The sequence below is a fragment of the Tenrec ecaudatus genome, chromosome X (genome assembly GCF_050624435.1).
Source record: "Tenrec ecaudatus isolate mTenEca1 chromosome X, mTenEca1.hap1, whole genome shotgun sequence".
Taxonomy (NCBI): domain Eukaryota; kingdom Metazoa; phylum Chordata; class Mammalia; order Afrosoricida; family Tenrecidae; genus Tenrec; species Tenrec ecaudatus.
In genome coordinates this window covers 154545567-154573212 of record NC_134548.1, presented here as the reverse complement: position 1 = coordinate 154573212, position 27646 = coordinate 154545567, and the positions used below count along the sequence as shown (strand labels likewise).

Genomic DNA, 27646 nt, shown 5'->3' with positions numbered 1-27646 from the left:
AATTGTAAATGTATAATCTCCTGAATGCTTGAGCCTCCCGTTCACAATATGTGATGAACGCAGCAGTTGGCAGAGGGGAGGCAATCAGGAAAAACAAAACAAAAACTCACACGTACCAACCAGAAGAACTGCATAATACACCTGATTTAGCCAGAATGCTTCGTGATCATACCAGTGATGAACCAGAATGAGACCAGCTTATTATCAAGGAATTCAAGATAGATTGTTATTGTTTGTTACCATCATGTCTGCCCTTAACTCATGGGTACCCTATACACAGCAGGACACATGGATTGTTTTTTTATTATTATTGAAAAGGTAATTGTCTTTCTTTCAAAGGAACAATAGAGCCCTAAGCAAAAGCAAATAATGAATTATCCTTGAAGTTTCATATGTTTAAACCAGATTTGACTCATAAGGATGATGGTCCCTTGCAATACATAAGTTTGTTCATTCAATTCAAGCCAAACTTGCTAATTACTAAAAACATAATGTACTGTTTTCATAATAATACAATAAGGTGAATGAATATTTATGGGGTATAAAGAGTGTCACTTGTATTTGTACATCATGTAAATATAATGAACATTTAAAAATAGATTCAACACTAGAGGACTCTGAATAAATGTCAAGGCCAGCTCTACATACTACATTTGCAAGGAAGCACTGGTCAGATCTACATTTAAATAAACAGTCCCAAACATTGATTAAAATGCATCAATTCAATAGATAGTCTGGAATTGTGATAAGGTATCTAGTTAATTTTTACTATCTTACATATCATCCACTTCTTTCCCAAAAGGAAAGGTAAATCAGGAAAATGGCGGGGAAAGGGGGGAAAGCTGTTAAGGAAAGCAAAACCACCAAGCAACTGCTGGGTTTGAACTACCTACCTTCTGGTTAGAGGAGCGCTTAACTACTGTGCCACCAGGGCTTCTTTATGATAAAGTAGCAACCTGAGTACTTTCTTTCCTCTTCAGTGGGATTTAGGGCTTTCTTATTGTACAAGAGATAACCAAGGGCTGAAAAGACACAGAATGCTGTATGTACATATCCCAGCATCTTCTATTTTATCCAAGCAGAAATTACTTTTGGGGTGTAATTTTGTCAGCCCCTGTTGGTCACTAATACAATTCTCCCCTTCTCCTTTTTGGCTAAGATGGGTGAAAATGGATCTAGGTACACATCCAACTCTAGTTATCAGATTTTACATATGTCCACTTGTTCCATAGTTATTTCATAGCCTCTCATATTTCTTAGGACGAAGAATTTTGATCATTCAGTTCATTTGTAACGACCAGTTAATCTTGGAGTAAAGGTTCCACTTTCACAGGCTCCTTCGGTTCCAGTCTGTAAACCTAATAATATATTTGGAGCTATAAGATTCTGATCTCAGAATTATACATGTGTTCAAAGAAATACCCACACAAATTTGGAATTATACCAAGTAACTTGTTTATATGTCTTTATACCTTCATCTGAAGATGTGAAAACAATCATGTAAGGATTCAAATGAAAATGAGTAAAGAATAGCTATTTGGAAATGTCTAAGAAAATCCTGACTTTGGAAATTTAACTTATTTTTCTTTGTCATTCTCTACCCTTCCCATTCATGCTAAACCAAGATCATGGAACTGAAAATTATAAATTGGTGTTAAATCCCAAGATCATGCAATTGAAACACTTTCTCTAAGAGTACACATTTTCTTGACACACACTCTCTCTCTCTGAAATTCAAGCACAGCACTTTAGGAAATCAAATCTTGGAACTGCAAGACTTTTGTCAAGTTACTTTTAAGTACCTATCTCAGCTGCCAACCACATTTCTGCTTTCACTACATTTCATAATGGACGACCTTGGCTTTTCAACTGTAATACAGATGGTTGTTTCAACTGGAACCTCTCTGGTACATCCAGCCACAAGTATCTTTGCCATGTAACACTCTTCCGGCCCCTGGAGCCTAACCGTGGTTTTGTCAGTGTCAACCTCGGCATTTAGTTCCCCCTCACTGATCTTTTCCCCTTCCTTTTTGCCCCAACGGGCTAGGGTGCCTGCCTGCATTGTGGGGGAAAGAGAAGATGGGGTGGAAGACTGTAACAGCAGTGGCTGGGCACCCCCAAAAGCTGCCACAGGAAGCGGTTCCATGGTGGGGAACAAATGCTGGGCCTCCAACTGCAGAGTGCCCAGACTCCTCCAGCCCCCGTGATCGTGCTATTGCAATGGGCCAAATCTCCAGATCACACGCAGACCTCCAGATCCCTCCCTGAAGGCCATATCCCGAACCTCGAATCCCACCCTTGGGGCTGCACTCCCAGCCCATTGAGCACACACATGCCACATCTAGCCACGGATCCCACACCCCAACCCCAACAACGCCTTCTCCCACCCATGGGGTTTTTATTGGCCTATTTTTGGAAGTAGATCTCCAGGCCTTTCTTCCTTGTCCATTTGAGTTTGGAAGCTCTCCTGAAACCTGTTGAGCATCATAGGAACCCCCAAACCTCCACGGGACATGGGTGTTCGCTGCACAATCGACTGCAGTGGTTGAGAATGGAACCTCGGCCTGCCGCACGGAACATGGAAGTATTCCACCACTGACCTGCCAGGGCCCCCGGCTCTAAGTACAACCAGGTTAGGATAAATCAGCCTGACTTGAGACCCTGATTTAAACTTTGAGCTCCAGACCGGCATGAAAATGAACTTATGGTTTCTTTAATGTAAAAAAAAAAAAGGACAACGAAGAACCAAATCCACTGTCTTGGAGTCCATTCCAACGCCTAATGCCCCTACAGGACACAATAGAATAGCTCCTGGGGGGTTCTGGGGCTATAACTCTTTACGGAAGCAGACTGCCTCTCATCTTTCTTCTGGGGGAGTGACTGGTGGGTTTCCATTTCTGACCTTTTGCTTAGCAGCCCATCACTTAACCTACGACACCACCGGGTTACCTGATTCAAAGTATAGGCTGTGAAAATCCAAGGGTTCCTAAGTCTTGGCAGCTGAGGGAATGGTAAGAACATAAGATGTTAAGTCAGACCAACATTTGAAATCTGGCTCCATCCAATTTAGTTTCCCAACTTCCTAGCTCCTCTTCCTCCAAAATTCATCTTCTGTGGGAGTATTGTTTTCTTCCTCAGGCCATGCCTAATTCTTGCCCTCCTGCTCATATGCTCATAGTGTCCACTGTGCTGCCTCTTGGGATTCCCCCAGAGTTTGACTGTTTGGTACCACTCTCACCATACCTAGCACTTTTGTGTTTCCTTTACTTCTCTTTCTCATTCTCTTGAGGCCAGAGATCACTGTGTACTTTTAAGGACATGGACTATATAGTAAGAATGCACACGTTTGAGTCTAGGCTGTAGCACTTCCTACCCGAGTGAACCCACAGACCTCTCTGGGCCTCAGTTTCTTCAACTGCAAAATGGGGAAAATCTTAGAAGACGGTTGTAAGCCTTGTTTAAGTACACAAGGATAAAGTCCTTGGAATATAGTTTAGAAGAGAGGTAACCAGTCATGGTCAAGTCCACTCTGAGCTATGATGACCCATGCGTGGCAGAGCAGAAGTGTTCTCCGAAGGACTTTCCATGGCTGTGAGCTTCTGGAAGCAAATCACCAGGCCTTTCTTCCAAGGTACCTCTAGGTGGATTCCAACAGCCTAACTTTTCCTGTTGATATCCAGGCATTTCGCTTTGGCACCACTCAGGGGTTCAAGGATATGGTTAGTACTCAATAAATTAGAGTTATGAATTAACTCTTCCTCTTTGGGGTCAGCAAATCTCGACTGACTGAATGAATGGTCCAGCACAACTTCTTTGAGCATCTCTCCCCTCAATTCCTTCTCTCTCCAGGGAGATCAGTAGGCAGAACCTTAAAGCCCCGGTTGCGAGCTCTGGTCTGCAGGAGTTACTCCATCAGCAGGCTTCCGGCTTAAAGCTGAAGCTGCATAGGAAAAGAAAAGCTAGATACAATTACTTGGAATGGCAGCTGGAGAAATGTCTGCATATGCGTAAGGAGAGTTGTGGCCTTCAGTCCATGGAAATGAAGAAACCGTGTAATATTTTTTTTTCTCTTGGACTATACTCAAGCTTCCAGTAGCTGAAAGCACATGGCAAAAAAAATAATGGATGGCGTGGAAGACCAGGCTTCTCCCTGGGAAGAGAATGCCGTGAGTGAAGAGTGCTTCACCGTCTTTTCTCCACGGAAGAGTGAGGTCTAGAACCAGCGAGTGCCATCCTGTTGCTGTGGAATCAAGCAGAGTGACCGGAGAGAAGAGATGAGAATGACATCACCGAGTTGTGAAACCTGCAAATATCTTTACAGAAACCTTCTTCCTCACTTGGGGTTCAGTCCAGAGTTAGTGGTGGGTTCGTACCTCTAACCTGTGTCCCTGGGGCTCCTTGGGTCTCATAGCACTCTGAATTCCCAGATCACCTGAGTCAGACCAGGTCCTAGTGCCCCATGACCCCTCAGGCTGGGAAACTCAGGACGTCATGAAAGCAGTGATTGGTAAGCCTTTAATTTTAGTGAGCAAAGGGGACCATATTTTCTCTCAAGTTCACTCTTAAAGAAATGATGTTCAAAAAAAAAGAAGAAATGCATAGATCCTGTCTCTTTGGGCTTGTTTAGTGATTCACTTTTGTTGAAAGAAAGAAACAAAATCATAAGAGACTTCAAAATACTGCCATGGTGCAGTTTTTTCAGTTACTTGAGCCAAGAAAGAGCCCTATCCAGGCACCATAATTCAGTGACCCAAATTTCTGACCCTGTGCCCAGGAGGAAAGAAGTAGTATTTCAAGGGCTGGCCTTGTATACCTAAATCGCTTTGGCGGGGGAGCCTTGTTTAAATATTTGCATTGCCACTCATGTGCTAGCCAGGAAGCCAGGGCGTTATCACTTAGTCTCTTCTAGCCATGGCCTTCTCCTCCTTAAGGGGATCATGGTTATCACACAGGGTTGTTTCGAATATTAAAGAAGATAATGTTACAGCACCTAGATCACTGTGTATTCCAGGACAACCACGGTATTTTATTGAGTTGTGGTCCCCATTGAACAGAGCCCGGGTTAGGCATTAGGCTGCTAACCCAAAGTTGGTGGTTCCAACGCACTAGCCACACTTCAGGAAAACACTGAGGCTGTCTGCTCCTGTAAAGATTTGCCAGCTCTGAAATCCTCTAGAGTTAGGTCCCTATAGATCAGTGGCTGTGGATTTTTGGTTATCACCATTGAATTGCGGTGCTGAAGCAAAACATTGAACATCCCATGGGCTGCTAAGAAGCAAACCGATCTGTCTGGGAAGAAGCACAGCCGGAGTGCTCCTTAGAGAGAAGGATGGAGAGACTATGACTTTCTTACATACTTTGGATTTCATGCTGGGTAAAGTGGAGGGGCGGCGAAAAAGAGGAAGGCCCTCAACTAGATGGGTTGACACTGGGACTGCAACAATGGGCTCAGCCTAGGAGCAATTGTGAGGTTGGCTCGGGACTGGGCAGTGTGTATGTGGTTGTGCCTAGGGTCACTGTGGTTGGAACTCTCTGGATGGCATCTAACATCGACAACAGTCACATGAAGGATTCCCAGAGTGTTGCAGACATAGAACACTTGACTTAAGCCAAAGGTTGGTCATTAAAATCCACACATGTTACCCAGGAAACAGGCTTGGTCATCACCTTCTGAAAGGTCACAACCTTGGACACTTCATGCAGCACACTACTTGTCTGACACACATAGGTTGCCATGAGTCCGAACTGACTGCATGGCTACTGAAGAACCAATTTAACACCCGCATTTAACAAACAAACAAATATTTTCATTTGAATCAGGTAAGACAGGGCAGATCATCTGTGTTACGTGTACCAGTTCATAACGCATTTTGTCTCAGCTCATCCAGTGCAATCCCATATATTCCAGTGTTCTCAACCTGTGGGTCGCGACCCCTTTGGGGGTTGAACGACCCTTTCACAGGGGTCATCTTAGTCCCTCAAAAAATACCTATTTTTGATGGTCTTAGGAACCGAGGCACTGCTCCTCTAGCCGTCTCCAGGTGGGTCTGCCCACATGCAGATAAGCCCACAAAGAGTACCCTGCGTGAAGACCATGCTACACCATGCTTTATTTGTCATTAGAAAGAAATATTTCACAAGATATAATTACATATTGTTTTTGTGATGAATCACTATGCTTTAATTATGTTCACTTTGTAACTATGAAAATACTTCCTGCGTATCAGATATTGACATTATGATTCATAACAGTAGCAAAATTACAGTTCTAAAGTAGCAATGAAAATAATCTTATGGTGGGGGTGTCACCACAACATGAGGAACTGTATTAAAGGGTTGCAGCATTAGGAAGGTTGAGAACCACTGATGTATTCTCACTTGTCACTCAATGGCCAGAATTAGGGAGAGGCAACAACAGGAAAGGGTTGAGTCCGATCCCATCTTTACTTAACAAATGAGGTATGTGGTTCAGTATAGATTTTCCCCCCTTTTTAAAAATCTTTGTGAATGAGGTGAGTGTTTGTAGAGCGATTTTACAATCAACAATTCACACACCGGTTGCTTCATCTCATTGCAATCCGTTCAGTGTAAACACCACTTTCACCCGCTTCCTCCTTGTGTTTCCTGTTTCCTTCTCTCCTTTCTGAGCCCTCGGAGCTTCTGCCTTGGGTAAAGGTTGCTCTCTGGATGTTAATTGGTTGACTGTTGTAACATGGTGCTGAGCTCAGTTCCAGACCTAAAGGGCGACTAAGGGCCATAGTCTTGGCCTACTTGTCTCTGTCAGACCCAGTCTCTTTCAGGATTTTGAGTTTTTGAACCCTCACTTTGGCCAACAGAGGTAAAGCAGGATGGGTTGTTTTAACAACCCCCCCCCCAATCTGGGGCATCTTCTCTGTTCTCTGGTTGGCCTGTCCATTTTGTTCCCTTAGAATGGGAAGGACACCAGGACATGTCTGTGGAACTCTTAGCCTCCCATTGGTGAAAACAATGCCTTTGACATTACATGGTACCGTAACGCACTGAAGATCATTTGCAACCCCTGCACCCTCTTCCTCACATCCTGAGTGTAGGGCAGTTTCTTCCAGAAAATATGTATCTCCCGGAGTCAGCTTGGCCCCAGAAAAAAAAAAATCAAATTTTTATTTTTCCATCTTTTCCTACCTGTTTACTTGAAATACTTAGTTTTCCCAGTAAGAAATGAATCCAGTGTTCGAGACATTTTGCCTCCCAGTCTGGCATTTACTCTTCCTCTTTGAGAATCCTCCTTAATGCTTGAGAGCCATTGGTCAGTCCATGGGTTATTGAATCAGACGGACTCAGATTCAAAGAGGCTGGAGGTTGGATCGGGTCTGGAGGCTCTCTCAGCACTAATGCAACCCATTTAACCAAGAGCATGACCAAGGTAAAGCACTAGCTCTGTCCACTCCCCACCAGAAGGAAACGCAAGCTCACTCGGCACTGGTGTTGCTGTCCCGCCCCTGTGAGTATTTCTTGGCTGTCACTCATCGGTATCTGAGTCATCTTCGCATTTGGGGCACAAAATAAGCATCTTGAGACACACCAATCCATAGAGGCACCCAGGTAGATACGATGTCAGTTATATTTACTGATAGAAGTCTTTCTAAAAAGAGAATGAGTCATCCACTCTGGTCTTGAACAGCCAGCCCTTCCTGAGCCAAGGGTTCTTTCCTCATCCCAAACTGAAATCCACACAGATTGAAGTTCAGGCTCATTTCGTTGCGCTTTCTCCTTATCAACAGAGAAACTACCACATCTGCCAGCTGCTATTTCTCGCTGACTTTTCTTGATTAAATGACCAAGCAGGTCATCAGAGGCCTTGACCTCTCAATCTTTCCGCTGCCGTGGCTAATTAAATGACCAAGAACTACATCTATAAGTGGGATGAACATGATGAGGGTGCTTGATGGGTTTTTTTGTGTATTCACAAATGACGAGCGCACACAGATTTTGATGTGGGCGGTCGTTTTACTTCGTAGGGCTCGGGATTAATCAGTGTTTTCCCAATTGATTTCCTATCTAAACAGAGGAAGCTTCGGTAAATTTTAGAGCTTATGTGTTTAGGGAATGAACTCAGAAAAGGGACATAATGAAGACCAAGCCATCGTCCTGTTGCAATCCAGGTCACAGCCCAGTGGCTTTTCTGCCTGCAAATCAGGAGACCTTTGGTTTCTGAAGCAAAACTCCTCCATACGATCTAAGAGAGACTCTTTGTGGCTTAATACATGTGTCAAGGTAGGTTACAGAATACATTAGTCACTCTTTCTATCCCTGGAATTGCAGTGTGACATTGACAAGATTTCCTTAAAATGCATCCACCACCAGCCCCCCACCCCTTCCTGCTTGGAGTTAAGAGACAATAGTTCCTGCTCATGGCTTATCCCTAAGCTCCTAATTTGTTACTCAATCATTTCTCTGCTTCGGAACATCATTAGGTAGACCACAAAAGATGGTGCTTGCTGGTAAATCTTCTAAAGATGCCCTCAGCTGCCCCAGTCAGTATCCAGGAAGATCCTCTGGTTGCTACCTCTCACTAGATGAAAAGCTTTCCTCTCCCCAGCTCTGTTTCTTCCCTTTAAAATGCGCCATTGGTCCACCACCCTGGAATAGGTCCCTGTGGAGTTTGCATGGACTCTGAGTGACTGAGCGCACACTGGAACAAGGCTCTGGTGCTGTTTCTCTTCCCTAAGGAAGGGAGGTGTCTCCAATCGCTCATCTTCGGCCTTGGGGGTGGGGGGGGGAGAGTTCCTTCCTGCTCCAGAGGTACTGTGGCTGCTCTTGAGTAGGCTGTCTGGCTCCCTTCATTTTCACTCATCACACTCACATCTGTTTGGGTTTCTGTCTTTCTCTGACAGATCCCTCGTGAGAGAAGGTCCCCTCTGCTTCCTTATAGCTCACAGGCGGCCTGCCAGAAGAGATTGGCAGAGGAGGGTCAGGATGCTGTGCTCTGATCGCTCCCATCGCTCTCTCTGAAGAGACAGCTCAAATCTGGTGCTCAAGTGAGCCCATGAGGCAGGGAGCCACAGGGACCTTGGCATTTTTCTTCCTCGCAATCCAATTTAGGGTTTATGGTCTGGAGAGGGAGGGAGGGGGAGAAGGAAGCTAAAGAGGCTAGAGGATCCGAAGCCCATGTTTTTCTTGTTGTTTTAAATAAAACCATAAGCTCTCAGGGCTTTGAGGACTGTCTCCTGAGGACTGTCTCCTAAAGGCTTTCAAATGGTTTTGTTTTTAGGGGGATATATACTTTTGGGGTTTTTCCCCACAGTGAATCATACAAAAACAATCACCACCACCAGCCATTTATAGAATAGATGAAGGTAAAGTTGCTGCGGATCACCTCCATAGACTCTGCAAATTACCCCTGGAAACTCACCCAGCTAGTCCAACGACCACTGGTGGTAGACGGTCATGAGCTGGGCTGCAGACGGAAAGACCGGGCATTCAAACCCACCAGCTGCACCGCAGGAGAAAGATGAAGCTTTCTGCTCTAAAGATTTACAGGCTCAGAAACCCACAGGGGCAGTTCTACTCTGTCCTCTAGGGTCGCTAGGAGACAGAATCGGCTCGATGGCGCTGAGATGATTCCAACCTGTAGCCCTGACAGTGTGTTGTACTTTGGTGGCTTGTTTTACTGGGATGCTGGACGTGATGCCTCTGGTATTTCTGATGCCTGTTATGGTTCCATGATGGGTGGATAGGTTTCAGCCAAGCTTCCTCTGAATAAAGGTCTGCAGGTCTACTTCTGGAAATGAGCCGATTAAACACCTAAGGATCACAACCGAGCAGTGTCTGACTTGGTTGCGTTGGGGGTGTCACCAGGTAGAACCAATCACTGGAAGGAGGGCATGGAATTTGGTGACGTACCGCATGCGTGAGGGCAAGGGTGAGCTAAACAACCAGGAACTCCAACCAGCCTGCCTGCACGAGGCTGGCACCGGAGCAGGCAGCGTTTTGTTCTAGGGTCATAAGTCCCAGGGTAGACTCAATGGAAGCAATCTCACTAATCTCATTACTTACGTGATGAGAAAAATGCAGGCTCCTGCTGGAGACATGGCACTCCGAGATCATCGTTTGTGGCCAAATTAGGATTAGCATACGTCTACAACAGCTTAATTGAGAACTCTGTGAGTTGAGTTGGAGAGCAAAAGCAACTTTTTTTCCTCTGCCCATAGTCAAGGGTAGAGTGTGTTGGACAGTGTACTGGGGAGGGTGGAGGGAGAGGGGCTGGGAGAGCAAAGGAGCATGGGAGCACTGAGGTGAAGCAAGGGGAACTCAAAATTCACAAGTAGAGCAAGTACAGCAAGTGCCATCGCAGAGGTAGTGTGGACAGCCAGGAACTGAATGTGACAGGAGGGAATGGGACTTTGGAAGTAGATGTCAAAATGAAGAAGTATAGCCAGAGTGCTCCTTTCGAGGCAAGGATGGCCAGCGTTCATCTTACCTACTCTGGACATGTTATCAGGAGAGACCAGTCCCTAGAGAGGGACAGTATGCGTGTAAAGTAGAGGGGCCATGATAAAAGAGGAAGGACCTTGGAAGAGATGAATTGGCAGTGGCTGCCACAAGAGACTCCAACATAGGAGCTGTTGTGAGGATGGCATAGGACCAAGCTGTGTTCTGTTGTTGTATATAGACTCTCTCCGAGTAGGAACTGACTTGACAGCATCTAACATCACAAATAGAGTGTCTTATCCCCGCACTACAGTGTCAGACTTCTGGGGGTGGGCTGTGTTTTAGCCCCTGCCTTAAAGTCTGGAGGACTGGGCCCTTCAATTCCATTGAAGCAGGGCAACTCTCTTCCAGCTTGTAAGGAATGGTAAATTATGCTTTGGGGGGGGGGGAGGAGGGCACCCTGCACAGCTGCCTTTCATGATTCCTTTTGAAGTTGGTTGGGGTTTGGGCACCATTGCCCTTGAGGGGTATGAGAATCTTGTTCACATTGTCTCTCGTTTGACTTTGGAAGGACTTTGGCAACAGGCATAAGAGGAAGGGCTCAAAAGATTTGTGTTAATGGTGGTTATGTGGACTGGATCATATGATTTGGACCTGGGGTCAGAATGGCCTTCCTCCATGTTCTTGCCTGGCTGAAACGTGCTGGCTGGTGGTGGGTCTTGTCTTCATGAGTTCTCTTCCTGGCTGAGTAAGGAGTATATATGTGCTCTGTAGGCAGGCCACCACGGAGCTGGCAGCCCCACCCTCAGTTCCATCAGAAACCCACTGCTCTCAAGTCCATGTGCAGGTGCTGAGGGTTTCTGAAACTATACATATAACAGGAGCAGACAGCCTCATCTTTCTCTCAAGGAACGGGCAGGTAGATGCAAACCACTGACCTCACTAAGGGTTCGCAGCCCAACACCACCCACTGGATCCCCAGGGCTCCGCATTGATAGGTATAAAGCTCCTTTTATGGACTGACAGCAACATACGAAGAAGGGAAGGTAACCATTCCTCTCAGGCCTCCTCTTACTTGTCAAGGTGCTAAGTTTTCGGTGGGAAAAGTTAGGGAAAGAAACCAAATGACGCCAAACCCATTTCCCTCCTGTCAAGTCCAAGTCATAGCAACCCTACAGGGCAGAAATCTTTCCCAATAGGGTTTCCAAGGCTGTCAACCTTGTGTGGAAGCAAATGGCTACATCTTCCTCCTGTGGATCTCAGTGGATTGGTTCAAAGCCCTGAACTTTTTGGGTGCAGCCCACTGCTTAACCTGAGGCACCCTAGGGCTCCTTTATAGCAACAGCACGTGAACACTGATCAAACGGTCCAGTGCTTTGGGCCAGTGCTTCCATGAGCTCGTGGCATCGTGCTTCATTCCCCCTGGTCTCAAAAAGCCTCGCGGAGGGGGAAGATCACCTGAGCTGGAAACAAGCACTAATGGGTGTCACATATGGGTGATGGCAACTCTTTGATGTGCCCTCCTTTCTCATCCTATGGACTGTGGTCTTCTCTGTGGAATGCTGGGAATTCTCCAGGATCCCTGCGAAAGCCTGCACAGAGGGAGTCTGCACAGGCCAACTAGGGAGGTGGGCATCCTGGATGGGGAATGGCAAAACAAGGCTTGGGAAGACACCTTAGTTTTTCTCACTCTAGTCTCAGAATTCCTCTTTCCCTCAATCAGAATGTAGCCTTTCCTTGGCTTTGCCAGGCCCGTTTTGGTCCAGGGTCTCAAAAGAGAAGCTGGAGACAGAGGAGGGCTGCTAAGGAGAAAGTAAAATTTGTGAGTGAGAATGAGTTGATTTCTTGGTGTCCTTGGCTGCCATCTTGTCATATCCCAAATTCTTGTCACCTTAGTTTGGTGACAACCCCCCTTCTCATTTGACCAGAAATCAGATACAGTCTGCACAGGGACATATCCCCCACTCCTCCAGGATCATTCAGAATCCACCCTTCACCCAATATTCTTTATGAACTAGGATCCAGCATAGAATATGTGCCAGGAACCATGCCAGGGGCTGGGACCATAGTGGGGGGAGGGAGGTTGTACTGGTCTGGGTACTTTAGAGAAACAAATACACAGAAACTCATGTATTAGAGAGAGTTTTATATAAAGGTTAAGTGTGCATCAAGAAAGCATCCCAATCCAGTGCTGCCCAACTCCACAAGTCCAACATTAACCCATATGTCCAACACTAATCCACAAAGTCCTTCTCCATCTCACAAAACACACACAATGATGTGACTGCAGGAAGAAAGCCGAGTCAGTGAACGTGTAAGCATCTCAGCACTGGCAGGGATCTCCACACGGCTGCTCCAGCACCCAGGGCTGCATTGGGGTAGGTCCATGTGGCTTCACCTCAGGGATGTCTTGCAGGATGTCAGACTTGAAAGCTGAAGCAGGAAACTGCTAAGGCAGCTGCACCCTGGTCCGACCATCACAAAGCAAGAGACCGGAGAACTAGAAAGGCAAGGCTCACCCAGCCATTTATCCCTCCGCCCTTCAATTAACTCCACATGTGTTTATTGGCCAGGTTGGCACAATCAACTAACTACCTCAGAGGTCCTGTGGGAAGTGTATTGGCAGCCCCTTCTGGAAGTTCTCACATTGGGGCACTGGTATAGGATACCCTAAGAAGGAGTTCTGCTTTGTCCTGTAGGGTCACAATGACTAAGAATCTTCTGGATGGCAGCGTGGTTAGTTTGGGGGTTTTCCTGGCCTCGGGATCAAGCAAGGAGTTCAGTGATTGTGTCTGTGGGAGGCTTAGGATGCGATGAACATTTGTCTTTCTTTGCAGCCTTGTGATCTCCAAAGGGGTTCTTGCTTTTCCTCCTTGAGAGTAGCTGGACCTGTCACTTCCGTGAGGCAAGCAACAGCCACCGAATGGGGCTGGGTGGGATTGCTTGAGCTTGAGAAGCAGGGTGGGGAAATAGTTATGAGATCAGAGATGGGTCAGCGTTTAAATAAGCAGGCTGGGAGATATTTCCCCAATCCTCCAGAAGCCCGGGCTCTCTGCTTTGATCCCTTCCCCAAAATGGGTTGAAGGAGTGCCCAACAAAAAATGGGGTTCTGGAGGTCCCACATGGCCTACAATGAAAAGTCAGCCGAAACCACTGGGGGGCAGCGTGGGGTTCTGGCGCTGCTCTGCAGTCCCTGTCTCTGCCACCATCTCCAGGAAACGGGCATGCTTAGGAGCCAGGGCCTCCACCCTGAAGGGCTACAAGTGTCTCCAGGACAGGGGTGCTGAGTCCCAATCCTCCAGTCAGGGGCTGGCTAACTTCCCAGGCGCTGCAGACCCGGCGCCATCCCGCCAGCTGGCAGTCAACCCTCCCCAGACACCCCCGCACCCCACAACCCCCATCGCCATACATGCCCACTCCTTCTCTCCCATCCCTGGGCCCTCCTCAGGTTCTTTTGGGAAGCAGCACCAAGCAGGGTGCGGGCCTTGGTTAGGGCTTGGGCTTCCACTAGTGGGAGCTCGGCGCCTGGCTGTGGGGGGGACTCCGGGGGTGGTGGGCGGCAGGGGGTGGGCGCACCCTACAGGGAGGGGCCTCCGCTCGCCAGGAGGGGCGCCGGCTGGGAAAGAGTCCCTGAGCTGCGACGGAGCAGCACCCGGAGCCGCAGCCAGCCCCCGCCAGGATGCCAGGCCATTACCTGTGCGAGCCCCGTCGGCCAGCGGCCACCCAGGGCCAACTTTTCGCGCCGGGCGGGCGGAGAAGTTGCCAGGACTAGTGGGCGGCCCCAGGGCCTCGGGCGCGCCCCCCTCCCCCCTCCCGCGCACTCCCCGCCGCCCGCGCGCCCGCCCGCCCGCGCGCGCCCGCCCGCCGCCCGCCCCTCCGCGCCAGGGCGGGGGGGGGGGCGCGCCTCGGACCGCGCCGCGTGGACTCACAGTGTCCTCGGGGCTCAGGCCGAGCGCACGCAGCTGTCGCCGGCCCCAGCAGCCAAGCCCGCGGGCCCCGGCTCCGTCGCGAGCGCAGGGCATGCGAAGCGCCCGCCGAGCCTAAAAGCCCCGCGAAAGAGTCGCAGCAGCCGGCCAGCGCCGGCCACCAGCCCCGGGCGGCGCGAGCCAGCGGGCAGCGCGGAGGCGGCCGCGGCGGCAGCGGCAAGCGCGGCAAGGGGCAGCCCCCGAAGTGGTGGTGGTGGGCGTCCTGGCCATGGCGGCGGCAATCGCCAGCTCGCTGATCCGGCAGAAGCGGCAAGCCCGCGAGCGGGAGAAATCCAACGCCTGCAAGTGTGTCAGCAGCCCCAGCAAAGGCAAGACCAGCTGCGACAAAAACAAGTTAAACGTCTTTTCCCGGGTCAAACTCTTCGGTTCCAAGAAGCGGCGCAGGAGGAGACCAGGTCGGAAGGGGCACTTGGCTTTATTTCTTGATTTCGTTTTACCAGGGACCCCCCCCGCCCCCCCCCCCGTTACTTTGCAAGTGTGGAGGGGACTGAAACTGGGACAGGGGCTGGGGAGTTTGCAGGTGGCCCGTCCTGTGCCAGTGAGGCCACCTAGCCAGTGGTGTGCCTTTGTGGGAAGGCGATTGCTTGCTCTTGGACTTACTGCATTGCAACTGCCCTGGGACAGGCAAAGAGCGGGACGGAAATCCCCTGCCCGAGAGGTGCCCATGGCTTCAAACACGCCATATGTGTGCTGGGCAGGCGGGACCCAGACATGGCTGTCGTGTGCGTGGCGTGGAAATTGCCAGCGCGGAGCTGGCCAGAAGCCACTTAGCCCAGGAGAGCCGGGGGAATCCCTCTCTCACCTTCCCCAGCCTGCCTGCCTGGCCCTTCCTTGTGCTGCAGCAGTCTTTCCCAGGGGCTGTGGGCTTTTGCCATCTCACCAGCCCAGTGTTTGATCACTTTGAAGCTTATCAGGACAGCTGTGTGATGCAGCTTTCAAATGTTCCCACTGGTGGGTGGAGGGGAGTGGGGATTCCTAGAGCCTTGTGGCCAAGAGCTTGGGAGGATCTAGTTAGGTTGGTGGAACTACGCTTACTTGCTATGAAAATGCAGGGCTCAGGAGGGAATTCAAACTCTTAAGCTGATTGTCCCTGGCACCTTGGGACCTAGTCACTGATATTCAGGCATTCAGGGACATTCACACAGCTCTAGGTGTAGCAGGTTGCGTCAAGGTAGATAGACCTTTCTGAAAATGTCCAGCTTCTTTGGCTGTTCTTAACCCAATGAATCCTCCCTATTAGTTTCTTGCCCATGACTAGATAAATATTGGGGAAAATCAGACTTCTCCTCTGATCAGTCTCTTTTTGTGTGTTCTACTCCCAGGCCAGAATTGGAATATAGGCATGTCTTTTCTGTTTGCACAAAGTTCGTAATGCATTGACTCTGAATTAAGCTTGTTTTTAAAAGGCTCCGGAGGTTGAGAAGCATGATAATGTTACTTGAATAATCAGAGAAATATGATTTCAGAGCAGGTGTCTGTATTCAGTAAAAAGCACATCTTGAAAAACATGGCTGTTACTGATAAATTAGGTGATTGATTAATTGACGGTGGTTAATAATTAAAAATTATTTTAATCGGTAACACGTACTTGAAGGAATCTGAATGGTGATAATTAAGTTTCAAGATGAGTATGAACTCATTTGTTCTCTTCCTCACTAAGTCAGACGGAGGGGGGGAGGTGCTGGGGGGGAGCAGGCAAAATCAAAAATTTCTGCTCTTTTTGGCACCCTATTTGGTGTGCTGGTGGGTTTTTTTTATGATGCCTCCCACCACTTCTTGTGTCGAAGGCTCAATTTCCTCAAAGCTGGTCCTTTGATGGCGTTTCAGGCTAAGCGTGCATTCTCAATCTGCTTGGAATGGCGGGGACTTTTCGTTCAAACTGCGGTAGTTCTGATGAATATCTTGGGAAATGGGCTTTTGGTCCCTGATTGGCAAAGAACTCAAAAGTATCTTTGCATTTTTTCCTTTTCTTTCCACCTGAAAAGGGGTACTTTGCTAAAAAGGCAGAATATGCCAACGCATTGCGAATGCACAGTAAGATAGAGTCAGCCCAGTAAGGATGCTCCCAGAAGCTGTCTGAAGCTCTGGGGCTTTCCCAAGGGTTCGAGGAAGAAAGCAAATGTGTCTTCGGTGTGGAGATATATTCTGCAATTTGGGGGTTTCGTTTGCTTGCTTTCCTCCCACCAGAAGACTCTTTAAGACAGGCATAAATTGACCATTTTCGAGGGCAATTTGTACATGAGCATGGATCTGTTGAGTTCGGAGTCTTTTTTTCACTGATATATGCCCACTGCCCCAATTGATCCAAGCCATTGTGCTTCTTTGCAGAACCTCAGCTGAAGGGTATAGTCACCAAACTGTACAGCCGACAAGGCTACCACTTACAGCTGCAGGCTGATGGAACCATTGATGGCACCAAAGACGAGGACAGCACTTACAGTAAGTGACGGCAAAGGAAAATGGCCATCCCAGCATGCTATTGATACTGTGTTCTTGTCATGTATTCAATTTCTAATAAACAGCCCAAGCCAGAACTGAAGAGGACTCAAACTCGAGTCAGACTACAGAATCTTGTTTACACAGGCTACCCGGAAGGAAGAACAGGAAAATAGCCAAAAGAGTAAACTAGTGCAAATATGGTCGACAGCATCTGAGGGAACAGCCCAAATGTCATCTCCATGGTGATCTAGATAGATACGGCTGTCCTTTGGATTTTATTACTTTCCCCCACCCCACAGAACGTTACTCCCCCACATACGCAGCCTGAAATAGCCCTTTATCTCCACTCTTGAGAACTGCTCTTATCCCAAGGGAGAGGAACTTTTCATGATAGGGGGGATTCCTTCCTAGAGGCTTTCACTTCTGTCCCCCTCGCCCTCCCACCAGCCCCCACACAGTACCACTGGCCTAATTGGGATTGTAACTTGGGGACTCTCAACCCAGCCCCAGGTGGGCAATGACATTCCATGGAGTGATTTCTTTGTGCCCATTGTTTAAGTAAAGATCAGGTTGACCATCACAATGGGGCACCTACAGAGGAAAGAGATCCAAAGGAAAGGCAGCTTTGTGTTTAATTTGAAGCCAAGCCATTTCCTGATGCCACTGAAGCTTCTATTGCTGATGCAGTATGGGGTCGGAGTATAGTGGACCCCAGGCTTCCATGGCAAGAACTGCTGTTTTCTGGTAAGGTGCAGCTTCTTGCAGATCTAAAGCCCTTAGTTGTCACCATTCGTCTGTGTTTCCCCCAATATGTACTGTGTTTTTTCCAGATTCTGGACACTTCTCAGAGATGCTCAGAGAAAGCAACCTAGAAGAGTACTGAATCCCAAAGAGTACTATGCAGCATGGCCTGGCCCACAGGGTCCAGTGGGAAGTGTCATAGAGTTTCCTGCCCTTTAGGAATGCTTCCTGGGAAAATGGCCAAACAGGGACCTCAAGAGGCAGTCACCTTCAGTTGCCCTTGAAGAAAAGCTCTGTTGGTACCTCAGATGCAAAACTGGTTCTTCACTGTTTTGCGCAGTGCTCTCTTATGGTTGTGGTATTATTAATTCGTGCTCTTCTGTTTCAACAAATTAGGCAATTGTAACTGGATAGTTTTACTGCACTGATGCAGCCCCCAGCGGCTTGGTGGGTTCACCATGGGCCACTCCTCCACTCCCCAAGCAGCTCAGAAAGATGAAGCCCTTGGCTTCCATAAAGATTTATAGCCTCGGAAACACTAGAGAGCAGTTCGACTCTGTCTGATGGGGGGTTTTGCCGTAGAATGGACTTGAGTGCCGTGCTCTGGGTCATGTGTGTGTCCTGAAGAAGGAAAAATGAGGCAGTTCATTCATTTGTTGTGTCTTGTAAGCAGTGATATACCAGATGCATTCAGGTAACACTGTATCTGTCATCTATATGAGGGTGCTTCAAAAAGCTCACAGGGAAATAGAGTGAAAGCTAATGAACATTTTCCATGAACTTTTAAACCCCCCTGTGTGTGTGTACACACACAAATATATAGGAGTGTATATAATGTATAAAGGTGACTCACAAAGAGCATGTAAAAACTACTTTGTCTTTTGATTTCATTTCCATGAAATTGTTGAAGCCTTTTTAGAGTGTACATATGTGTGTACATATAATATAAATTTTAGGAGATTTAATATCTAGCTATATATTATGATATACTATCTAAAATAGTGTATATATATATATATAATACATACCACATAGAGTCCCCTAAAATATGTATACTGTGTGAAGTATCTGTGTAGATGTATATACATAAAGGGGCTTCCAAAAGTTTATGGAAACTTATCATTATCTTTCAATTCCATTGTTCCGTGAACTTTTTGCAGTCCCCTCCTCTATATCACACAGTAACACACGGGATATCCATCCTTCCTGTAGAGCATTAAATCAAAGAGTAGGTTTTGCCCCTCCTTTGGTTATGGTGTACCCATGAGTCGAGTGGCGTAGCATTTCTCTGCTGTAGTGATATTCAACAGCCTTTCAAGGGCATAGCCTGAAGTGCAGAATCTGGGCTTAGGCCGATTGAAATACCCAGCAGCATGACGCCACATACAACTGGAAGCTATGGAGAATGAAATAGCAAGTCCTTGGGGATTGGCTGTACCCCTGCTGCTAGATGTGACCAGAAACCCCACCAGGTGGAACTCTGGGGTAAGCATTAGGTTGCTAACCACAATGCCAGTGGGGCAAGCCCACCACCCTCCCTCTGGGAGAAAGGGAAGACGGGAATCTTGAGAAGATTGACAGTCACAGAAACTGAGAAGCAGTTCTATACTGTCCCATTGGGTTGTTGTGAATCTACTCAATGGCGGTGGGTTTGCTATCACTTATGCCGTCTTTTTCCTAATATGTAGTCCTGGCATTAGGTGTGTGTTGATTCCTGATATTTGTTACTATTTAGAAATGTTTACTGCATTTATGCCTGCAGTTCCGTTGAAGTGGTTTTAGGGTTTGGGTTTTGTTTTTCTTGGACATCGTAGGCAAGATCCTGAGCTAAGAAATTAGTTCCGTTCCCATGTGGCCTGGTATATCTATTTCTAAAAATATATGTTTGATATTATGCATTTAAGCCAGCCTTATGCAGATTTCTTATGATGGTAAATGTCAGTCCAATAAAATGTCATCGTGGGCAAATCCGCCATCATAAATTACGCATTTCCCCCAGCAAGTGAAGCAATGATAGACATTCTATGGCTGGAGTTTTATTACACCTACTTTGTGTAAAAGAAAGGCTGTTTCTAAAGGGTAGTTTGCCCTCCTCCTGCAACCCTGAAATGCGTTTCTAGCTCAACATAACACCTCTTTTCAATCTACGTTAAGATATGCCCTTATCATCCATTTCCTTTGAGAAATTGATCTTGGGCCAGCCAATGAAGTAGTGGAAATTCAACCTTATATTTGGCAAACACTGACCACCGACTACATGTATGGCCCTGAGAAAACGGTCCCTCCCAGCAGAGGGGTTTACTTTCTATAGAGCCGTGGTCCTCAACCTCCCTCATGCCGCAACCCTTTAATACAGTTCCTCATGTTGTGGTGACCCCCTAATTATAAAATTATTTTTGTTGCGATTTCATCATTGTCATTTTGCTACTGTTATGAATCAGGTGCCTTCTGTGAAAACATTGTTTGACCCCCTGAGGGGTCGTGACCCACAGGTTGAGAACCGCTGCTATAGAGGCTTAACATACAACAAATAAGAAATCCCAAGTCCTTTGTAGTTCCAAACTGCTTCTTCACAACTGTGTCTGAAATAGAAGAAGAAACGTTGGTTGCTAATGAAAGGTTAAAAAAAATACCCAAAAAAACACAGTCAGCAATATTTAACATATGTTCATGCTGATCAAAATAATATCTTTTAAGTTCATGCATAAGTAAGTGACCCAGAGGCTTTTGAAACAAAGATTGAGAGAGGAGGCAAGCTTGCCCCAGATAGTTCAGGGTGTTTTTATTTTTATTTTTTTTTTTTTGCATCTTTCCATAGGACTCTCCGTTTACAGAGACTTGGCCCCCTTATGATCTATTCTGAACATCTAAAGAAAAGAAAACAAATCAGAGTGCTTTGAGCAGCCACTCTCCACTGGCTGCACCTTTTAAGGTGTGGTTTCGGAATGGTGTTCAGTGGTTCGACTTAGGCTGCGTTGAAATTCCTGATCAAGGGCACAGCATTCATGGTCTAGTTGGGACCATTATTCAGAAAGCAGTGATCCAAGGCCTGGATGACTGATCTTCTCGGCTTTGCTTCCTCCTCGTTTTGTCTGATGTTTGGAAATTTCGACATTTCACTGCTCATTAAAACCCACACCAGAGTGTGGGTAGGAGCATAAGGTGAAAAATCCAATCAATCCCTCACTCTGTCTCTCTGTTTCGCTCTTTTGCTTATTACAAGCTGTGTTGGGAGAGCTAAGAGAGCTCAGAATATTGCAGAGAAATCTAATTCTAGCCGTAATTCTGAGAATTTCACTTTTCCTTCTCTGTCATCGATTACTCTGGCTGCACGATTATTCAAACACGCAGGGCTGGCCTCGTGCTGTGCAGAGATCCACTTCTGAAGTCCAGCCTTATAGATGGCTGCACTTTTGTTTTTTGTGTGTTTTTTAAATCAAATTGCAAGCTCTGACCTTTTTTTTATATAGCGGGATTGTGATCTGCTTCCAAAGATACATGATCGGGTTCTCTTCGCCCACAATAGGGAGTGGCTTTATCAACAGAGAGAACTCTGCCCTGGTCAGGCCACACTCAAACCCGTCAGCCTCTCTGCTGTGTACTGCTCTGTGAAAAGGAGCTGGAGGGCCTGACATGCAATCTGTGCGAAGACGTCCCTTTACCTCCCAGAACAGAAGGCCGCAGCTTTGAAGCTGATGCATAGCAAACGGCGTGCCATCGGTGGCATGCGGTAGGAACGCTTGCATTACGAACTGTCCAATATGCCCTGGCTCCTCTATGGCGGCACACGGATTAATTTCGAGGGGAAGGCTCTGTCGCTGTCTCACCAATGCATGTGCAGCGCTCCCTGCATATCAGCCCCCTCCCGCAGCCAGCTCTCTCTGCGCACAGAGCGAAAGGCGATTCTTTCCCCACAGAGTGACTCCCGTGCGTTCTCATTCACAGAAACAAGAGCCGAATGGTTTCTTAGGCTCCGCTCACTTTTACACACCGAGGGCGACCACGTTGCTGAGCGAAAGGTGCACAGGCTGTTTTCTCAAGATGTGTGTGACAAGTGCTACACTTTCGAAATGCACGGTTTTATTTTTATTCCCAGTGTGGGAGGGAGTAGACAGCTGGCAGGGGGAGGACGCCCCTGGTTTTCTCCAGTGAGTGGCGTGTGATTGTGAGGAGAGAGCCGGGGTGTCAATTTCACACCGCTAAACCTTCACATGGAGGGATGAAGACGGCCCTGGTACCCACCAGCTGCCCACTGGCAACTAGTTTGCAAATAAAGATCAACTTCTTTCTGGGTGGTTGCATTTGGACGAGTGTCTCATGTAAGACTCAAGGAAGCCCTCCCCACGGAATAACTTCCCCGTCTACATTTCAGAAGTTGGGTGGGCAAGTAGTTCCCAGTCTTGAGGTTGTTGAAGGAGGAAGCTCTTTCACGTGAAGCACAATCACTGGAACTGGTGCCGCCCGCCTCCAGCACCGCACAAGTCATGGGATTGTGACCAATCTGTTGTCCTCGCTAAGGTGTCGCATAAGATGTAGGTATAGCAACTCCAGCTAGGTGATGGCGTCCAGTAATTGAGTACTGTCAACCTGTGCATTCATGTGCATATCCCTCGGTCTGTCTGTTTGCTCACCAAGCACTTTGGTCATTGCAGGATGGAGATATGGACAAACGCAGGACTTCCGAGTAGTGACTCTCCTTCTTGTGTTTGTGTGCCTTGCAGCCATCTTTAACCTCATCCCTGTGGGTCTGCGCGTGGTGGCCATTCAAGGAGTTCAAACCAAGCTGTACCTGGCAATGAACAGCGAGGGATATTTGTACACCTCGGTAAGCCTTCCACTCTCTGTCCCTTTTGAAAAGCCGATGTTTCCTCTCAGAGGAAACTTTTAAAAAGCTCTATCTGCATTGTCTTTGCACATTTCTGTGAGAAGAGGCGAGTGCTCTTGATGGACAGATCACATTTGAAAGGACAGGTACCTTCCTCTGAAAACCCACTACTCCTAATTTTGAAGCAGACATTTTTAGGGGGACAGAAAAAGAGCAAGCTCTTTGAAACTGCCGGGCACATAGCCGTGTCCTGGAGTGGAAGTCCCATCCTCATCTCCAGGAGCTTGCGCTGGCAGTCCGTCTCCCAGGACTCGCTTTTTCTCTCCCGCATGCGTGCACTTCCGGAGGATACATTCCCCATGGCCTTTTCCTTGCACGTTTAGAACAAACAACGTGAGACAAGGAACTTGATGAACAGTGTCCACTACAGTTTAGCAAGGGACATGGGGACAACTTGAGCTTTTAAACTATTCTAACTGGTACCTATAGGCGAATGTTAAAAAATGGAGAGAAAATAATTAGCCAGTTTCTGCTGTTGGCCTTGAGACAGTTTGTAATCTCGGTCTTCAACGGCAGGTAAAACACTTACCTTTGTCACCTGTCCCTCTCCCTGGTCACTTCAGCCGAGAGTGTCGAAAGACTAACTTGAACCCTGTGTTTCATAGCCCCCGAGGGGGCAGAAAAACGGGAAAAGAGGAAGTCAGACTACAAAGGACTTGATCATTCAGTGGCCCATCAGGTAGCTCCTGTCATATGGCAGTAAATCGGCATAGCCATTGAATCCTGGGCACTGCAAGCATTCCTGTCAGACTAGAAAAACTGGTTGTCGAGTACCACAGTTCTCCTTCTTAATAAACAGAAGGTTTGAACTTATTGCAGACACTTTGGAATCTGCGATTTTTATTCATGCAAGGTCATGAGATATTATATATAGGAGGGGAGGGGCTTTGTTTTCAGACTGATGTATTTGGGTAAAAGGATCTAGAAACTTCATTTAGGTCAACAAACCACTTCAGCGGGACCAGATACCAAGGTAGGTCTTTAAATAAGTGACAGCTTTCTGAAACTTGTGTGCAATGACATGTGGCACCCTGGACATACGTTTGAAGAAGCCAAAGTCAGCGTAGGGAAATTTTGGGACCAAATGGTGACATTTGTTTGGGGTTGTAAAACGTTGTGTATGGTACTCTATGAGCTAGGGATGCTATTCAAATGGTGGCAAAACTATGTTAAAAACCACATTTTGTAAATAGTATCTAAGGAAGAAGGAATGGGAAGAATCCAGTTCAGTTGAATCATATGTCAGGTGACCCCCACTTAGGAAAGAGAAGTCATTTAGGGAAATGATCCAAAAAACCTGTAACCTGCCATTCAAAGTGACTGGTGGTCCAATGCACTGCTGGATATCCACATGAGCTCCTGTCTAGAAAAAGGCAGCTCGTGGAATCAGAACATTGCAGATGAATGGCTGGCCTACACCAGGGGTCGGCAAACCTTGAAGGCAGAAGAGCCCGTCTTGCCCCTCACAGCAATTTAAGAATTATACAAGAGCCATAAATACATCCCCCCCCAAGCAAATGATATCACCATGATCTGGATAATAGCCTTTCATTTGTTTCTCCATTTTACTTCAGGGCCACATGTATGTACCCTAAAGAGGCGCATATGGCTGCTGAGCCTCAATTTGCCTCTCCTTGGGCTAGATCATAGACAATAAGACATTTGGCGTAAGGAGGTAAGATGCCTGATAATCACGCAAACCTTACAGGCAGAAAACAGAACCAGTTCATGTGCTCCAGGGAAGGTGCTGGATTCTCATCCAGCAGGAAATGTCCAATACTTCCCATTCCTCCCTAATGATTGGGGCTTGGAGTCCCTTCGCCCTCTTCTCCGAGCACGCCATTGTGAGCCCATCTGACTTAAGCTGTGGTGCCCACGTTCTGTTAGGGTGGACTCTGTCCTGTGCTACTGAGGCCCAATAGCTCAACAAAATCCCACGTTTCATCAAAAAAGAGAATAGTCTCTGCTTTCTCTTGGATTGGGGTCTCTATCAGGTTTCAATGGCCACTGTTGCTGGATTCCTGCTCGGTGTATGTCCCAGTCCTTCATGGTTATCTTTAATGGGAAATGGGGAGAGAATAATGGGAATGATGGTCAACTGGGAATGTAGAGGATGCGGGAGGGGGCAAAAGGGGGATCACCATAATGTGACAAAGAAGCAGAATGCGACGAGGTTGGCACAACCCTCCTTGATAGGACGGAACCATCGAATCGTTCATTTTAACTCACTTAAAAAAAGAGCGAGCGACGAGAACCAAAGAGAAAGGCTCATGCCCTTCTGCTGCAGAACTGCCCTGTACAGTTTCATTAATGACTAAAATAGGAGTGGGCAATGGGCTAAGGAGGAAGAGACAAGGAGCCCCTGATGTGGGCAAACGGAACACGGAGGGTTGGGCAGTGAAGTGCGGATCATCTTGGTGAATAATCACAACGGCCAGACTGCCCTAGTGCAGTTGCAGTCGGAAGAGGGAAAAAGAGGGTGCGTGGGTGAGCTCCCTTGGAGTTAGCATCAACAGGATTTGGTGACAGATGGCATTTGAAAGGAATGGGCACACCATATATAGTTTTACGTGTGAGGCACTGCACTGTACTAGGGGCTGTCAGTCACTTCGTGGAGGGGAGGAAAGTGTTTTCAGGTAGAGACAGTCCGAAAGCAATGGTACCACGGGGTTAGTTGGGGCAAAACGGACCATGCAGAGCAGCGAATTTCACCTGTGGCCATTTGATAGTGACATCATCGATCAAGATGGGGAATGAAGGAGAAAAGGTGACTTGGGAAGAAGATGCCTGGGAGGAAAGGTTGCATCATGGAACCGAAAAGCCAAGAAAGGCATGGAGGCTAGAGGTCATGAATTTGAAACACCAGCCTTCTGGTTAGCAGGCGAGCGCTTCAACCATTGGGCCACCAGCTTTCTTTGAGCTTTGGAGGTGTTTTCTGATGTGTTGTCCACCCCCCCCCCCACTATCTCGCTTTTGTATTTCTGCTATTCCCTTAATTTCTCTTTAAACTCAGTTGTACATTTGTTGCCATTTTTCTCCCCACCCCCACCCCCGCCCTGTCGCCCATTAAAAAAACAAACACCACCTCCACACAAGATTGCTACAGAGACAGCGATTCCCTTTCCACGATTGCTCGCAGTTTGTGCACTGCACCTTCCCCGCTCTTTTCCTTGTTGCCATGGCGGACAGACTGGATGTAGGCTCAAGTGGCAGTGAGGAACCATCTGTGGCACTGAGAGTCATAATTAGCCACGATTTCATAACACATTTACTTCTGTCCGTGATGGAACTGGAGTCTGTCTGGAAATGGAAGGACATCGCACTTCCCTCTGCGTACAGCACTTTTTTCGCACTTTAGTGTTGCCTTAACAATAATTGGAAGTTGTACCCAAGCCTTCAAGTATTCCTCAAAACTAAACAGTACAAGTATTTAGCTGTGTAAAACCAGTGGTAATACATGGAAACTGCTAGAAAATCACGTTTATTATAGAAGCTCAAGAATCATAAGCTGTCAAATGCAGTTATTGTTCGCATGCCTAAATAAAACCCAGAGCAGTTATGGCCAAGTCATTTCAGGCTCATGGTGACCGACGTTTGAGTAGACCTATGCTCCATCTAGGGTGTTTCATTAACTACTTTTTCAGAAGTACATAAGCACACCCTTCTTCCAAGGCACCTCTGGCTGAAATCATTTCAGTTGGTGACCATTTAATAACTCATTTGAAGTGGCAAGGGTTCAAAATGCTAGCTTATATCGTCATACAGAGAGATATTAAAATTTGGATTTACTCATCAATCAATTCCGACTGGTACTCTTAGCAAATATTTATTACATACATAATGTTTGAGTTACATCACACTTGTATTTCAGCAAATATACATAATTTGACTTTGAGTGCTATTACCAGAAAACGTTCACAAATGTCATAGAAATAAGGAAGGCACTGGTTTCATCCACTAAAGCACTTAAGGGAATAGGGAAATGAGATTGAAACAGTTATAAAAGGAAATGGATTAAAAATAATCAAAACCAGTAGCATATCCAAGAGAAGAAAATGATCATTTCCGAAACAAACTATCAAAACACAAAGGAATCGGAAATTTTAATTCCTTTTGATTACCTTTTATTTTTGGTATAGTTAAATTAGATCACAGATTGTTGAATTTGGTTTATTCAATGTAAACTGAGAAAAATATTGACTACCAAACTTTGTGAGCATATATGGAACCCACTCTTTTCACCCAGTATTCAGGGGTTTGGGAATGAAATATTCTGATTAGTAGATTTCAAGGGTGATTATACACACACATATATCCATGCATTTCTGAATGGATCGCTCAAAACAGGACACGGAGGATATTACATTATTTTACAGGAAGAACAGCTGAGCAAACAAGCACATTTTATTTGATATTGAATGCCTTTGCTAGCTCCAGGAGCTAGATTTTATGGTATAAAGATGCTTTCAGTTATTGTGTTGGTGCTATTGAGCTAGAAGTCATTAAAATTGCAATAGTAAAAAATAGCCTCTTAGATTTTTTCCTTCAGAACACCAGTGAATCAGCATAATTTTCAAGCCCCAAAATGCATTTCCCCCATCACAGATTACATCCCATGTCTAGGACTCTTCACAGTTACTGGAAGACATTTTCACTTGGCCTCATTTGAAGATGAAATTTTATTAATCTGGCTGTTTATACCTTCCAAGTCAGGTGCCTTCTGTTTATGGGCCTGGTCAGGGGAGACCTTGAAGCTGGAACCTTTTTCTAGGTGAAGGTCCAGTTTCTTTGGGGGTAAGAATGGTACTTTCTCAGAAATCAATAAGACAGTAGTAGTTGTAGCTAAATAGAGTATGATTGGCTCTATAATCAGCTTTTGAGGCCAAGTTGGGGGAAAAAATCCAAATGAGAGGTCATGGGGCACATATTTAAAGGAGTGTTTTCATGGCTTTAACTCAGAAGCTAAACTCATTTTGTAGGAAAGAGCCAGTCCCTTGGAGCTTAAGAATAAAATAATTGGCAAGAGCAAGTAAGAGGAATTTTATCAAGTAAAGATAGATATAAGGGAGTCTCTTCTCTCTCTCTCTCTCTCTCTCTCTCTCTCTCTCTCTCTCTCTCTCTCTCTCTCTCTCTCTCTCTCTCTCTCTCTCAAACACACACACACACACACAAACACACACACGGT

The 27646-nt window shown here is 46.7% G+C and overlaps 1 protein-coding gene across 1 annotated transcript in view; it reads left to right on the top strand.

Annotated features, from left to right (window-relative positions):
- Nucleotides 1-14604: 14604 nt before the first annotated feature.
- Nucleotides 14605-27646, top strand: part of FGF13 (fibroblast growth factor 13) — a 78611-nt gene continuing 65569 nt past the window's right edge. The window contains exons 1-3 of the mRNA XM_075538791.1: nt 14605-14791; nt 16725-16835; nt 22298-22401. Coding sequence (XP_075394906.1) covers nt 14605-14791; nt 16725-16835; nt 22298-22401 — 402 coding nt within the window. The remainder of the gene's footprint in view (nt 14792-16724; nt 16836-22297; nt 22402-27646) is intronic.